Genomic DNA, 17,566 nt, shown 5'->3' with positions numbered 1-17,566 from the left:
GGAGGAAAAAGAAAAGAAACAAGAGGAGAGATTACAGCAGTTGTTGGAGGAAAAAGAAAAGAAACAAGAAGAGAGACAACAGCAGTGGCAGTTCGAACAGCAAAATAAACGAGATTACAGCAGTTGTTGGAGGAAAAAGAAACAAGAGGAGAGATTACAGCAGTTGTTGGAGGAAAAAAAAGAAACAAGAAGAGAGACAACAGCAGTGGCAGCTCGAACAGCAAAATAAACAAGAGATTACAGCAGTTGTTGGAGGTAAAAGAAAAGAAACAAGAAGGGAGACTACAGCAATGGTTGGAGGAGAAAGAAAATAAACAAGAAGAAAGATTACAGCAGTTGAAAGAAAGCCAGCATACACAAATGGAAAAAATGAGCAAATTTCAAAGTGAATTAAATACATTAAAGGATGATTTACTGTATTTTACACAAGGAGGATATATTAGCCATGGGCCTAATCAGCCCCAGACAACAGAAAGCCCCTTACAGAGGAACTTCAGCGATACAAGTCCTTTCTTAAATAAAACTAGTTTATTCTTTCTCAATACAACTTTGCAATACACAGAATTTCCACAGTCACTTTAAATTAAACACACGCTATAATTCACATCGATTCACGCACTTTACTTACGGTCACTACCGCCCGCTTAACTCGATTATTTGTCTCTATATCTATCTATCTGCAATTATATCTTCGTTTTATTTGCCGGGCTTACATACTAAAATAGAGGGCGCCTGGAAAAGACTAGAGTTGCCAAAAAAAGTCATGATTCTTCTAGAAACTCATGACGTGTTGCCAGAGTCACGTGACTTCCACTGTCGTAACAGTATAAAATAGTCTTGTAAGTTACTCCTGAAGATGACGTGGATCACGTCGAAACATGTACTTGTAGAGAGATATTTTAAAGTGGAAGGCGTACGGCTTCAATAAAGTTTTTATTGTGTATATATAAAACGTTGTTTTTAAATATTTATTATAATTTAAAAAAAAAGTATATTTATTTCATTAACCAGTTTCAAACTACTGTATTACGAAAATAACTGGGTGTGAACGATGAAATTTCAGGCTTTGAGAATAAGAGCTATGTAGCTAATTTCTTTATTAACTAACGGTAAACATCCAAGCACTGAAACAAGTTCAATTTTTGGAAACTGCATACAAGAAACATTGGAAATTTTAACACAGCACGTCATATTTTTGTATTTAATATAGGTCTTATTAAAGACTTTTGAGACAGGCTATTAAATATAAATAATCACAACCTTATCGGGTTCGCTTTAAGGGAGATTCTATACTGGTATTTTAAATTGGACGTATATATTGTTATAAGCTATATTTTCAATGAAGAGGGTACTTGACGTTAAGATCGAGTAAGTTTCTGAGAGCGGGTCTAAAATATTCTAAATTGACGTCACGCAAACGTAGAGGTTTTGCGAAATATCCAGAACGAAAGAAGATTATAAATACTAGGTCAGTTGTTGTTTCAGAGCAAAGCCACATTAGGCTATTTGCTGTGTCTACTGCGTGGAATTGAAACCCAAATTTTAGAGCTGGAAAATACGGCTCAGAGAAATATCGAGAAGATACTTGAAGGGTAGTTAAAAAGATAGTTTTATTATTATTATTTTTTTTGCCGGTAGAGTGAACCAGCTAGTATGATTACGTTTTTGGTTTTAATTGTATTAGCTATTGTGCATACTGAGTTACCTTGTATAAGGAAGTTGATAATTTTTACATTACTGCAATGCAGTTAGTGTCATTTATGAACATGGCCTACAAGAACTACAGTGTTTAAACTTTTACAAACGTTAAAGGATTTGAGTACACGACGGCTATCTGCGCTAGCCGTCCCTAATTTAGCAGTGAAAGACCAGAGGGAAGGCAGCTAGTCATCACCTCTCACCGCCAACTCTTAGGCTACTCTTTTACCAACAGATAGTGGGATTGGCCGTCACATATAACGCACTCACGGCTGAAAGGGAGAGCATGTTTAATGGGACAGGGATTCGAACCCGCAGATTGCGAGTCGAATACCCTAACCCCCTGGCTATGTTAAAGGAGGAAATAAACTAATTTATTATCATTACGTGGACTGGATGTTGGATTCCTTTGGCAAATAATTTAAAAGGACCAGCCAACCCCCCCCCCCCCAAAAAAAGAAGTTACAAGACTGATATCAGGGATGGAATTATTTTAGTGAAAATAAAATAGAAGTTTGAAAATATATTTGAAGTTGAAGTTCAACTGTGAAGATGGCGACAACGAAGTCAAGGACTGAAAGCGAAACATTATTTCAAATGATGAAATTATTAAAAGAATACCTTGAGAAATGAGAATGAAATAGGAAATTTAAAAACTACTAAGAGGAAAGATAGAAAATTAAAAGAAGACCAGGAAAAAATTACGTAAAATGAAAAGAAGATTAAGAAGTAAGAGGAACGAATTTAAGAGAGGAGTTAAAGAACGAGACCTACTAGTTGAAAAAAATAATCTAATTGAAGACAAAAATATTAGATATATACAAAGAGGTTATAGCAATAACATCGTAAAAGTATGGCAAGGCTGTCACGATAAGTTTGAAGAAATACAACAGGACGTCAATGAAGTCAAAAGTGAGTAAAGAAAGAAATACATCAATGACGTAGAAAAGAGCATCGTTGAAGTAGAAAAGAATATCTGTGAAAGGATAAAGCACCTGAAAAACAAATTATTAGATGAAAAGATTAAATCAGCCACACCTCTTTCTGCATTGGCTCAAGAATTCCCAAACATATTCGACTATAAAATATGGAATAAGAAATTTATTCGGTTTACATTTATTATTACTACTGCTGTACTACCTGCTGCATAAGGACCTTACCGGACTGCTCCAGCCATGAAATTACCAAAGTTAATTCTAGAGCTTAGCTACCCAATTGAACATCGGACAATAGAGAAACCAATGGACCATGATGGGAAGGTATCATGGAAGTCATATATGCCCAGTTCATTCCAAAATAATTTCCAGAGTAAACAGGTAAAACTAGTGAACAACAATTCATCCATGTTGCTACCCATTTAAAAGGACCAACTTTGACTACATTAAGTAACCTTCCAGCTGAGCGCCATAACAACTATCAAGCATCAAGAGCTGCCTTATTCAACAGGTTTGGAGTGACGCAGCAGAAATAAATATTTAGATCATAGTTTCGGAACAGGATACAGAAGAAAGATGAGACCTTAGCCGAACTTGCAGAAGATTTGAAAGGGATAACTTAGTTATCTTACTGAGACGCTTCTCGTGAAATGATAGATTATTTGGCACGTGGCCATTTTACAAATGTTACTGTACCTGCTATACTTAAATCTAGAGGATAGTCACTCAGGTCTGACACAGAATATGCAGAAGGACTAAGAAATACCATTGATATCACACATGACTTACCCAAGAAAAACTTAGATCAGTTGGTGATAAAATAAATTTGCTATTATATTAATGCTTATAAGAGTGGATTTCATGGTATATCTGTACTTTCCCCACTGCAAGAAAGAACAAATTGCAAAGTTAAGCAGGTGTTGGGAAGTGCGTATGTTGTACCAAAAGCGTTAATAGAAAAAAGATGTGACGAGTAGCTTGATTTTATTTCTAAAAACACAACAGTTCATCCCATTCTACTTATGGGAGACTAAAAAATAATTACTGCAATATTAAAATAAATTAACCGTCTACCTTTATACCATTAATGTGTGAATTTCTTTTCAGATACTATTATTATATACGTTTAAAAATATATGGATAGTTACACAAAAAATGGGGATTAACAATTAGAAAAATAAGTGTACTAACTACATTATATGTTTGTGCTATAATAGTGCTTTATCGTTTCGAATCAGATATTATTGGTACTTTTAGTAGATTTACGTAAATTGAAAGAAAGTCATGAAGCCATATTTGTTTTATTTGACGATAAACAAGAAAAATAATTTTTTTCTCAATTTGGTTTGGTACAATTGTATATTATATATATATATCTTGATAGGCAACCATCAATGACAAGTATTTAGGTATTCATGTTTGGCATTTTTTTGTACGTACTGAATAATAACACTTAATTTAAACATCATGTCTAGAGCAATTGTACAGGTAGGTCCTTCCTGCTGCACTATGCGGATGCGAATAACATGTTCATTTATCTTCTCTAAATGATCTAAAGAAATATTTTCATTTTCTGCTATATTTGAATTGCACTTGAAAAACAACGATGTGTGAATGGACACTTTTAAGACTACGATGGAATAAGAAAGTAAAATATAAAATAACAATAAGCGGACTAAGTACGAGTATTTTTATTCAAATTATAATGTGCTGATAATCTTTAGTACAAATTCAGTGAATACGAAGAAATATAAAAAAGGAAGACTAATGTTTGGTTTTGCTAGAATAAATAAAAGACAACAAAGTATTGAAATAAACCCTTTACTTCTAACGGTGTAGATGATATTAAATGTAGACTGTAACGGCGCTTGATTCGATTAGGTTGAGAATAAATAGTATACCTGTTTGTTCGATCAGTGTCAAAATCTTTCTTTTTTTTTTTTTGATAGTTGGATAATTTATTGTGAGGTACTATTTTCTATGTAATAATTGTGTAAATACAGTTAAAGATCACAACTATATTCCAGAGCAGCGGCTCTCTGTGTCATCAACCAATCTATGTTACTAATAATTTACTCATTGCTGTACCTGATGATGTCAGGAAAACCTGGTGAAAGGTTTTACTGTGTAAATAATACTATGTTTGTCGGACAATAAACAAGTTTTTCCAAGGGATTGACTGTTAATTCTATAACGCTTCCACAGATGCAAGTGCAGGGCGTCTTCATCAACATCGCGTCTCGATCTTCAGTGCCTTCGATCCTCCACCAGCCCAAATTATGAATAATAGTCAATCACTTTCGTATCAATCCCGAAATGTTCTTTTCCAGCTCATATCGAAGATTGTGTAAATACTTATTTATGCTTGGTTTTAAAAAATAAAAGTTATTATTAATATATATGTGCCCGTTCATTATTATTTCTGAGCATAGAAATTTAAAAAGGAAATATCTTTGGTTTGGAGCTTTATTATAAAGTGATAATACTTGATGGTCTCTCTAATATGTGATCAGTATTATTCAATGAAGGAAAATGTTCAAATTATTATGTAAAAATTCACTTTTTATCATTATTTTACGATGTTCCCACTTTTCACTGTGCTCCAAAGATTGAAATTTAATGAATAACAAGCATTTTTTATTGTAATAACAAAGTACCAAGACTATGGCAGAATCTTATGAACCTGTATATATTTGAAAAAAACAACAAAAAAAAAAACTGATAACTGATTTTAAGAATCAAGTACACATTAGTAGACCTAGAAATAAAGATAAATGCCCTATGTAGTATTATCGTCATTGGCAAATAGTTTCCTTACATATCTTTTTTATTGTCTTCTTAGATCATTAGCAAAGGACAAGATCTTGAATTCACAATACGCAGAAAGAAAGACAGATCTTCTGATATAGTATCTTGACTTTTTATTTTTCGTTCCTCACGGAATAAATAGTTTTAGCTCACTCAATAAAAAAAAGAGACACAACAACACGATAATAAAGTTGGAAACGGAAAGTGCATTTACATTGATTTATTTTTCAACTTTAGAATAGACGTTCATTTTACAGTTTGATTTGATAGTTATCTAGAAACATTATTTCCAGCTAAGAAACTATACTATATATTTTCGTCTATATGTAAAAGTTTGACGAAATAATGGTTTTATTCCAATTATGATGAGAACAGGGTGGTATAGAAAATCTTCCGATTAGTTTTACAAAACAAACTAAATATTTTGTGTTATGTACGAAAAGTTGACAAATAATTGAGTTTCAAGCAAGTTCCAATTATTTAAAAATATTTATACTTTGCATAAAAAAACCAGTTAAAAACAACAAAAAATCCTTAAAGAATACGATAGAAACATTTCTGTTTAAGAAAGTAATACTTTAAAATATGTTTATTTAATATATAAAACAAGCTGCAATTGTTTAGCAATGCTATACTAACATAATTAAGAAAATAGCAAATAAAAATACTTTTTCACACACACACACGTAAAGCGTCTCTACAACATTATTGACTAAAGTAAGAATGCTTTGAAGGCGTGTTTCATTATGTTACGCTAACTAATTTTATGATACCATTATTCTGAAGGATACAGTGAATGTTGTGTAAAATAATCATTTAACTTTATGAATCATTAGAGGTTGCTTTCAACGACAATATAATATTTTACTATTTTTAAGTGTACAACAGTAAAGAAGGAAAATATATTCATGGAAGATAAAAGTAATACCTTACCTAACATACATATAAACTGAGCGAGAAAGAGATACAATGTTTTACATTTGTGAACTGTATATATATATATATCTATTAATGTAACTGTACGGAGTTTACATTTAGAAAAATAATTATTATTTTGTTACTTTGTAAGATTGTTCTGAAATGTACTTTTGGTAAAAATACGCCTTAATTAATTCATCTAAAGCCCTCTTTTACAGGAACTACTCTAGTAAACATCCAGAAAAAACAGCATTATTGATATTTAGAAAAGAAACCTATATATTTATTTATAATTCACATTTCGGAGATAGAAAATGTCATCATTGTATTTCATGAAACAATTAAATGTTTGAAAAATTGACCATACTTTTAGAATTGCTAAATTTAATAGTTGAGTATCCTACCAATAATGAAGGTAATAATTGTTTTAAGGTTAAATGATGCAGGTAGTTGAAGACTAGCAGTAATTTCAGTGTGCAAAAAAGTTTGTTTTAGCGCAAAGACAAACAATAAAATATCTGTATTTTAGCATTGCAAACCCGTAAACTTACCGCTGACACAATGGGGCCTGTGCAAAGAAGTTTAGTAGTTCAAAGGTATTAAAACCTAGATCTTAAGACTTTAAAACTAAAAACAGTTTATTTGTAGCAATGCCAGTTTAAGTCCATACAACTTGTAGATGTTGTTAAAGCTACAAACACACCGATAAGTATACATGTTTTTGACACGAAAACTTCAAAAATAATAGAAGCTAATGTAGATTAAAACAATTAATATAATAATTTTTATAAACCACTATTTTGAAGTTTTAAGCATTTTAAAAATTAACAAGTTTAGACGTCCTTAAAGCTCGTACAAGTTCGTACTTGTTTTGAATTGTTATGAGGGTAACTAAAATTAACATTCTTAGAACATAAAGGAGTATTTGTTTCAGTAACCGAAGAAAAAACTGTCCAGTTGTGTATAGAAATCATTAAGAGTTACTAAAATTATTCACACAGCACATTATTAAGCTATAAGAGATTTGAAGGAACACCTTCCCTGCAAATTACTTGTTTGTAGTCATTAACACCTATGCTTACAAACCGCATTTATTTAGTTTGAAAATTGCGCTTAGGTGATTACAAGTTGATTATTGCTTATTGTCGAGAACTATTAACGACAAATGATAGTATATGCTTTAACAGTCCAAACAAAACGCCATATATCAGTACTAATTCTATCAGTGTAAACATTTCACTTTAAGCCTTGCCTAATAAGGCAATAAATAATTTAATGGTTTTCTTAAAGAGTTCGGAAGATGACTGCTGTTTGTACATTATGATTTCTAGTGAGTTGAATTAGGTTACTCATATATAAACCTATGTTACAACACCTCTAGTAACTTTAATTCAATCCGACAAATGTCATCCGTTGATAATATCAGAGATAAAGTGTTTATTTAATCAAAAACAGCAACAGTATGCCCTAAAAAGTCCACGGACTTTTAATATCTAAGCACGCATGGCTAAGCAAATGGTAGAAATAGCACTTAATATGTGTAGAAGACAAAGCTTCTATGTGTAACAGTGCTTTACACAAACATATATTTATTGATCCATTGATATACTATAACTGTGTTAGTTTTATGCGAGAGACATGATATAATACAAAGTATTATAATATTTATGTTTTTCACTTATCATCAACAAACTTGTATCTCTCAATTTTATGTATTTATTTAATGAGATTCGAATGCAATGCACATTTAATGCTCTCTATTTTAAATAAAGGTTTGACAGACATGATGCAAACAGAAATACGCTTGTTTTTTGAGACATGTGGAAAAAAGCAGTACTATATCTTATATTTAAAAAAATGCAGAATGTGTATATAATAATTCTTAGGAAAATAAAATAGTAATACCTTACATAAATATACATATAAACTGAGCGAGAAAAAAGATAAAATGTTTTTAATTTGTGAACTATATATACATCTATGAATATAAATAACTATTATTTTTATGTGAATAATTGTAAATGTACAGAGTTGACATTAAGAAAAATAATTATTATTTTATTACTTTGTATGATTATTCTGAAATTCTGGCATTGTTAATGTTTTTAAACTCTAATATTGTTTCAGAGTATTTGTGCAGAAAATTAACAAACTAACAATAATTTATTTCAGTGGAACTTTGAGCAGAGTAGACATAGTAGGTTTGAAAACGTTAATGGATTGAAAATGCTTGTTGAATAAAAAGGGGACGACGTTTTGGCTTCTATACTTAGGTATCAGTAGAGAAACTGAATCGTCGTCCCCTTTTTATTTAAGAGGCTCTTGCAGTCCATTAAGTTTTCAATCCTACAAGAAGCTGTTCTGACTATCTTTAATAGCTTTAATACAGAATTGTTACAATGTGTGTGTCACCATGCTTATTCATTTCTTTTATTTAATGCTAGTTTAACATGTACATCAAACGATGCCTGAAAAACAAGGTTTAGAACAAAATTAAATATATTATTTATTGAAAAGGTTAGACGTCGCAGAATCCTCATATCTAACGTTATTTTTGTTTTGGATTATAAGTGCTTAATACTTAAATTAAAAAGTTGTTACTAGTTAGTTCTAATTAAAGTTCGAAAATAACAGAACATCAGCACCATTTTTTACAAAAGGTATATTTTATCCCACGGTACTAAAGATTCTTAATACCCTAAAGATTCTTAAATGTGCTTACATTTATTTTAATCTATGTCTTAATACTGAGTATGCTAAGTAATTTAAAATAAAGATATAAAGAAATATAAACTTAGTTTAAAGATACAAGTACTGTGACTTTAGGCTATGGAAATTTAATTATCGTGCATGTTGACTGTATATTAGAATTATTGCTTCCATGGGCTTAGTGTAACAAAGTAATCACAGGGTGGTGCTGATGGATGTTTTGCTTAATTATATATCTTCAACTTAATAAGAATTATTAATCTTACACAGACATTTTAATTGTTTGTTTGAAAAGTAATTCTCTAGTTAATGAATACACAGTAATTCGAATACACTGAGCAATAAATAATATACATTCTAACGTTAACTTTAGAATGGTTTCTGAAATGAAAAAGTAATTCAATCAAATATGACAACCTTTCTCATTTTATTCTTCAATATGATTTATTAAGGACAAAGAAGATTTTCAATCTTTCTACTCTTCCCTCTTAATCAAGTGAACACGCCATGTTTTTTCTTAGTTACCAATCGTTGCTGATCATTTATCTTATTCATTTGTTTTCTCTGTTCTTTCGTTTGACGGAAAAGTTCAAGTACATCACTTTAATCCTCTAATGATCTATTTCGTGGATCTTTACCAATCAAGTAATAAGTCATCAGTTTTCCTTTTCCTTTTACAGTTACCAAACCTCGTTGCTCAAAAAGATACCCGAAATCCTGAAGAATCTTAGCTGTAGCTTCAACTACCTACAATGTGTAAAATTTGACATAAATTAGCACTCATTTCATAAAATTTTCATTAAATCTCTTCACTTATTTTAACCTCTATAAGTAATAACATTGAAAATCAAACTTCTTTTAATAACGAACATAATATTATAAAGTATGGTTAAAAAATGAATTATTTCTAGCTGCTTAAAGCTTTGTGAAATATTACATTACCTGAATGCAACCCGCTTTTCCAGTACTTTCCATTCGGCTAGCTACGTTGACTGTGTTGCCCCACATATCATAATGTGGCTTCCTAGCACCAATTACTCCTGCTGTGATAGGTCCTTGGTTGATTCCTAAAATATGATAAAAACATTATGACATTCGATAGCTGGATATACTTTAGGTCTTGTTGTAATATGGAAAACGTAGAAAGATTATAAATCTTTGATTACTTTTACCTGGACGAAAATTAATAGCATACGACTTTCAGAAAAACTATGAAATTAATGAAACTTTAACTCATTGCCTGCTGATTCGCCGTATAGGGTACGGTCCATCTCCGGCACTTGAATGCGAGTGTCCTGTATACAGTGTACGGCTCCCAAAAATTCCGCGCTCATTTAAAGCAGCCGCAGTCGAAGGGTTGATAGAAAATGTTAACATATTCAGAGCTATAAGTTGTTATATGGCCCTCTCGTTTAAATTGTGATAACGGGTAACATTTTAATTTCTTTACTGGATCGTTTTCGAGGATTACTGCAAAAGAAGAATAATGAGGAGAATATAGACGGTTCCTACAGTGTGTACATTTATTCAATATATTTATATCATTTCTCAGAGAATTCTTCACTTTATGCACATGACATATCACACTCCAAAGATTTGAGTAAACCTTACACATTTTTGTAAAAAAAATAACCACCTAAGTAAATCACATGAATAAATATTACACTTAGGAATGTATAGTGACCAGATTGATCATCTGTTACGAGGATCATAGCGTGAACTCGGTATGATGTATACTCCCAACTAAATCAAGGAAGGTATTTTGTTCGACGATAGTCCATTCACCGCGGAATGTATTCTGTAATTAGTTCACAAACGTTCCCAGTGCTTGTTCCTGCCAAGAAAGATGCCTGAAGACACCATCTTTCTCTTTAAATATGTTTTTGACAACATGAGTACAGTGAACGTTTCCTTTGTCATCTTAGAAAAGCTTCTTAGCCACCTAAGTACAAAAAAAAAAGAGTATATTCTGAATTACTGGACTTTTTCAACGGAACCAAAAGATTCAATCCCTTCCACGACAATGATTCCAATATTTCTACGATGATACTTAATTCATCAGACTACATCATTAGACGTTTCCAATTATTCGTTGTCCACAGGTTGCACACTAAACACTATTGAAGTCATATTTTTCTGTTTATATCTGAGGCAAGCAGTTTTGGACTGGTTGTAAACTGCCACATAACAGTTTTTGCCATATTTTTCTTATGGTATGATTGGATAATATGAGATCTTGATACAGTTTAAAGAATTGGTCAACGACCATACAGTCTGATTGATGTTTTTTGTACTTTTCAAGATTTCTATTTATTTGTTGTTTTTGTTTTTCGGATATTCTTGAAAGTAGCACAAGAGGCTATCTGTGCTAGCAGATCCATAATTTTGAACTGATAGATTATTGGGATGGTAGTTAGTTAATAGAACCAACCGATTTTGCCCTTACTCTTATAACACACCCACAACCCCAAAGTGAGGAGCGCGATTTTCTTTTGTGCGTGTGGTAACAACGCATATCACAGACCTTCGGTAATGCAGTCCAGAACGCTAATATCTTAATTATACCAGGATTAAGTCTGAAAGATCCAATACCTTGCATACTAATCACTATACCATTTAAAGGGCTTAAACAATCACTTAGCACATAATATTATTAGGTTATTTCAACGGTATGCATATTAATAGCGTCTTCTACACATGTGTCGGTTATTCCAATAAAGCGCCAGAGAGTGAAAGACTGTCGACATCCGTAAGTTCACCCTCCCCCCAAACAAAACAAAACAACAACAACAAAAAAATGTAAAATATTATCAGCCCAGAAAAGGATGGGGTACATACTTTTTGGTAAATGAAAGCAGCTTTTATTATCAATCCAGCGCAGGTGTAACTAGGCTTTCAAAGAATTACAATTTTAATTATTTTGTTACAAAACGTTAATATATTTAGCTTGAGAGCCTTATATTACAAAATATTTTTCTTATAAAATAAAAAAGTACTTGAAAAATATTTATCCAGAGAAAGTACCTTGCAACAGTAAAATGAAGTATGATGTAGAATTATTGTAGCTCTTATTATAAAAAATGGCTACATTTTGATCATAAAGAACAAAATGTTCTGAAGTAGCTTGATTTCAATTATTTTTTATACAAATGTAAGATATACATCTGTTAATATTATCAATTGTAGGAATTGTCTTAAACAGTATAGAATAATCAATACGTCACTTTTTTCGATCTAAGCAATACCTGACTTACCCATTCGTAAAACAAAGTTGTTGAAACTTTCTCTATTTATGTTGTTCAGCGTTTCTTTCAGTGTTAAAGCGAAGTCGGTCAACTGCGCTAGATGGCACCACTGCTCTTTCCCTCGAAAGTTTTCCTGTAAGAGTTTGAATATGTTATGTAAGGACAAAAATTCCTGAAATTATTATACAAAGACTGATTTCCATTTCCTTGTTTGTTTAATTAATTAGAATATTATTTGTTGAATTTTGATAAGTGATAAAGATTGTAATTTTTTTTTTTTTTACTTACATTTGCTGAATCGTTACCAGCAGCGGTTAAATCATAATTTTGTAATTGGTTTATATTAGATGAAAAATTATTACAATACAAAGTTATACCTTAAGAATAATCATACTTGCTTATTTTCATTACTATTGTTGTTGTAATGATATAGAACGAAAAACAATAAATAAATAGCCCAACTTTCTAATTTTTGTTATTGCGCTGGTCTTTTATTTTCACTTATTTTAGTTTTTCATTTTTGATAATAATCACTTAGATGCTATTTTTAGGGATAATAATAGTAAATACACGTTGTCGTACTATTAGCATAAAGAAGGTCTCCAGATCATTTCATCTTTTACAGAACTGTAGCAAGAATGAAACAAAGTCATATGCACGCAAGCCCTTCCTAAATAGCATACAAAACTATTGATTTAGTATTGTGGTTTATTTGTTTTGTTGAATTTCGCGCAAAGCTACTCGAAGGCTATATGCGTTAGCCGTCCCTAATTTGGAAGTGATAGACTAGAGGGAAGACAACTAGTCAACACCACCCACCCCCAACTCTTGGATTACTCTTTACCAATGAATGGTTGGATTGACTGTTACATTATAGCGTCCCCATGACTGAAAGAAAGAGCATGTCCGTTGACGGGATTCGAACGCGCGACACATCAGGCCATGCCAGGTCCGGCATTGTGGTAGATGATGAGGAAATGTAGGCGCTTTTGTACCTTTTCAATAGTAGTTTCATTTTTTTCCAGATATAATACCATAAAAAAGGAACGATCATAACACATATCAAATTTCATTATAGTTAGGGTAGCTAAGATCCTAAAATTATTTTTTTTATAATAATCTTGTTTGCATATGCAAACATAATTTTCTGTATACAAAATAGCATCGTCTCAGGACCTAATGTAAACGCCTGCAACTTTTTCTGTTGATCCCAGTGATTTTAAATTGGTACCAAAACATTATTTCGAACTCCCTCCACTCATTTCAATGAAAGAATACTAGAATAAGAACTATAATAAGACTTTTGGTCAGTCCTTATAAAAGCATATACTTTCTAATTAAAAACACATTGTTCACGTTTTTCGCGCCTAAGTTTACACTTATAAAAACAAACCATTATATTAAGATACCTTCACAAACTCTTCTCTGTTGAGTCCACTCGCAGCCATGTAGGTCGACCCAATTGTCTTGATTTTGATTATATCTTTAAATCGTGGTTGCTCAAGCAGCTGGTGGAAATAAATCGTTATGAAACAATTTTTTTCCCCACAGATTCATAAAGATTCACTAAAAACTGTAATGCAAGTAGTATGATATAAGATATATTAGCATTTCTTAGTGCATACCAAAGAAGTAGAGCCCAAAATGCTTCTTATATTTTAACTAGAATAATCAAGACCTCAAACTGCATGTTTTTTAATAATAGACGATGTAATTTGATGTTAATGTTCTTCCAATTTTCCCGAACACTCATCACCACTACATTCACCATTAAACGGTTCTATCATTACAGATGAAAGCTGGTAAGGCTGTAGTTTGAATTCAGTAATGTTGTTTGCTTTATTATTTACAAGCTAACGTACCCGTCTTTTCTTATGGTTATGAACTTTAAAAAATGTGGGGGTAGATGCTATGTTAAACAACACAAAAATTCTAACTTTCAGACATTTTATTTATTGCGTAACATATTATTACAGTACTACTCATTATTATTTCACCTTATACAAGTTTTGCATAAGGTTTAAAAACTCAATATGTATATAATTAAAACATGGATAAACTGTAGGATGGTCAAAGTGACTTGTTATTTAGAGTTAGTGGCCAAAGTGGTGGCAGTAGGGGTGCTTTCTGTTACCCGCTTTTAACACCCAGCTCTTAATCTCATTCCACAGTGTTTCACGTGATTAAGTAATTGACGGGCATTAGCCGCAGAAGTGTCTTACAGGGCGAAGTGGAAACGTCACGGGTCAAAGTAGGAAATGTGTATATCTCAAGCAACGGCTCTTCATATCAGCCTTATGGTGGCTGTTGGGGTAGAAACTTCAGCTGAGTTTATGTGTTATTGTAATAGTGAAGGCCATTTTTTTCATTGCATTCCTTCATAAAGAGTGTGTTCGTTTTTGTGTAAGAACGTGGCGCTATCTATGAATGTAGTTAACGTTAACTTTAGTCAAATATAATAAATGCTCAAGAACAGTAATAATGTGGATGGAAGGGGTTTCTACTTCTTATTAACACGCCCCTTCTTTCAAACTATCATCCCACAAAATTTGGTTGAAATTGGTCAAGCGATCTAGTAGTAGTGAGGTAACGGACAAACTGACAGACGCATAGATTTGTTTTTCTGCTTTATATATATATATATAAAAGACAGAGAAGAAAAACTACAACTTTGATATAAATCAGACAAGTGAGGTTTAGTTAATGGTGCAGATTTAAGTAATATATAACAAAGTATTCCAGAAAATGTGATTAAAAGCAGGCTTCAAGATATTAAAAGAAAGCGGAATATTACTAGAGTTGACAGATGACTTAAGCAGATAACCCAAGCTTTCGGAAAAATTACAAAGCTACTGACGACGACAATAAAAGTATGCCGAATATATATACGTATATGTGTGTGTGTAGAGTTTGTTTGTTTGCTTCTAATTTAGCACAAAGCTACACAATGAGTTATCTGTGCTCTGCTCAACACCGGTATCAAAACCTGGTTTCTAGTGTTGTAAGTCCGCAGACATACCGCTGTGTCACTGGGGGGCGTATATGTAGGGAGAAAGAGAGAGAACACTGCAATCAAACGCAATGTTTTTGCTACCAGAAAAAACAAAAAACGATCAAAATAATTAAAATATATTTCAGATGTTTTGTTGCACAGTTTAAATTTCTATTTTTCATTTTCATTTCTAATACTGAGACGTTTTTATTCGACATTTTTACTTTTAATATATTTATTTTTAACACTTTCCAACATAAAATTACTTCAAAATTAAAAGAAAATCAGAAATAATAAGACATCATCTAATAAGACATCAAAACATTTTTCATTTTTTAAGGATAATACTAGTATTTCTGAAAGATCCTGTGCTGCTTCTGAATTTATTGCCGAACGTTTGAAGGAGCTTATATCGTTTTTACGATAAAAATATTGTGGAATAATTTAAATGAACGCTGTAATCACCATTGTAGGACAGATCAACCTTAGTTTAAGATATATTAAATGATTGTGACCTCGTGGTGCTGCCTTCCACTTACAAGGTTATAGGAATTGTAGAGAGTGAGTCTATGCTATAAATAAAATTGAAACCCAAGAAACTGTTTAGAACCCTTTAAGTGATTTCAAGTAATGCATTAGCTTACTTATATATATATATATATATATATAATTAATATTTAGGAGGACACGCAATAAAAAAATAAGATATATATATTTCACCGTTCAGTATTGAGGGGTAAAGGTTAATTATTTTATACGAAACGTAAGGCGTTTTACGTTTCGTTTTGAGTGGAACTTGAAATATATAATGATACCAAGTATTTACATATAAATAAAAACAAAAAGGTTGTTTAAAACTTAATGATTACAATGTGTAAAAATAGACATTTACTGTTTAAAGCCCTTTTTCGATACTAATCTTAGCATTCGACGTTTTAAATGACCGATTTTTGAAACTGTTTTGTATGTATATTTCTTACACATTATAGGTTTTTTTTAAGTGCTTGCGGAACTCGTCACGTGATTACCAGACTTCTGGGTCTAAGCATAAGACTACTGTTGACGTGGAGCCAGTAATATTTTTCACGGTGTGTCATTATTTTAATTGTTATCCTTAATGTGTCAAGAAAGCACTATAAGTTATTGAGAGTACAGAGTGTACAAGTTTAACTGCTTAGTATCATTACAGGCACAGTACATGTCTTGATAAAGAAGAGATATAAAGTGCAGGTATGCTTACCTATATATTCCACGGTAGCCCTACACACAGCCCCATTTACCTTAACTCCGAAATAACTTAATCCCAGAAACACATAGAAAATAGGCCTATGAACCTTTTGTTTATAGAAAGGGTTTCTGATCGGACTGAACTATAAGAGGAATGACCATTGCTTATACATTTAAACAGTATACATGTAAGTATCTCAGATAGACAGTGTAAAGTGTACGCTTTCTGTTTGGATACACAGTTAAGGCAGTAGAAAGGACATCTTTCTGAGAGACTTAATGTAAACAAATTGAATGTGAGTAGCAGTAACAAATAACTCTTGTTGTACTTTGAGATGACACTTAAATCAAACTTTATGTTTGATATCCGCATCAAAATAGTGAGCAGTTGTTAAATATTTAAAGTGTCTTACAAAATAGACTAAGGAGTTGAGTGTGTTAAAAATCTGTTCCCAGAATATCGCGTTGCTGTGTAGCTATATTCCTAGCCATTCAAAAATGGTCATCTGTCAAAATAGAGAAAAAAACAAACAAACATAGTGCAATTAACACTTATTTCCTTAAAAGTGAGTATTTATCGTGCGAAGTCATAGTTGTGAACATTAGTAGAAACGCTGCCCATAGAACGGCGTTTTGTGCTAGTAATTACTATTCGTACTATTCATAAGTCAATGAAAAAACATTTAGAAAAAATGAACATTTTTGAAAAAAAGGATTTTTGTGTGGGAAGTACTGCACGGGAAGAGTGTTCGGATTGTGCTGTTTAGTCATACGCAACTCATTGCACCAAATTGATTCAAAGTACAGAGCTCAAAATTTTCATGAACTTATTGATATAAACTGTAATGTTTTTATATATTAAAAGTGGTACCTTTTATTGAAAAAAATAATAGTTTCTTTAAGAACTCAAGTTTCTCAGTACTACATTTAAAAATGACATCGATAAAGATATAACCAAACTCTCACGTACAGTCTTAGCGAAAGTCGTGTTCTTGTTGTGAGAAGAGTACTTTTATTTAAAATTGTGTTCTGTT

The 17,566-nt window shown here is 31.9% G+C and overlaps 1 protein-coding gene across 1 annotated transcript in view; it reads right to left on the bottom strand.

Moving 5' to 3' along the window:
* Positions 1–8,357: 8,357 nt before the first annotated feature.
* LOC106456994 (adenylate cyclase type 3-like) overlaps positions 8,358–17,566 on the bottom strand; it is a 92,964-nt gene continuing 83,755 nt past the window's right edge. Inside the window, exons 17-20 of the mRNA XM_022382796.1 lie at positions 13,723–13,821; positions 12,323–12,446; positions 10,011–10,135; positions 8,358–9,815 (exon numbers count right to left, since the gene is read on the bottom strand). Coding sequence (XP_022238504.1) covers positions 9,672–9,815; positions 10,011–10,135; positions 12,323–12,446; positions 13,723–13,821 — 492 coding nt within the window. The 3' untranslated portion in view covers positions 8,358–9,671. The remainder of the gene's footprint in view (positions 9,816–10,010; positions 10,136–12,322; positions 12,447–13,722; positions 13,822–17,566) is intronic.

Source organism: Limulus polyphemus, unplaced genomic scaffold, assembly GCF_000517525.1.
Source record: "Limulus polyphemus unplaced genomic scaffold, Limulus_polyphemus-2.1.2 Scaffold279, whole genome shotgun sequence".
Classification (NCBI taxonomy): domain Eukaryota; kingdom Metazoa; phylum Arthropoda; class Merostomata; order Xiphosura; family Limulidae; genus Limulus; species Limulus polyphemus.
Note: the sequence above shows the minus strand (reverse complement) of the source record. Positions and strands in the feature narration are given on the sequence as shown.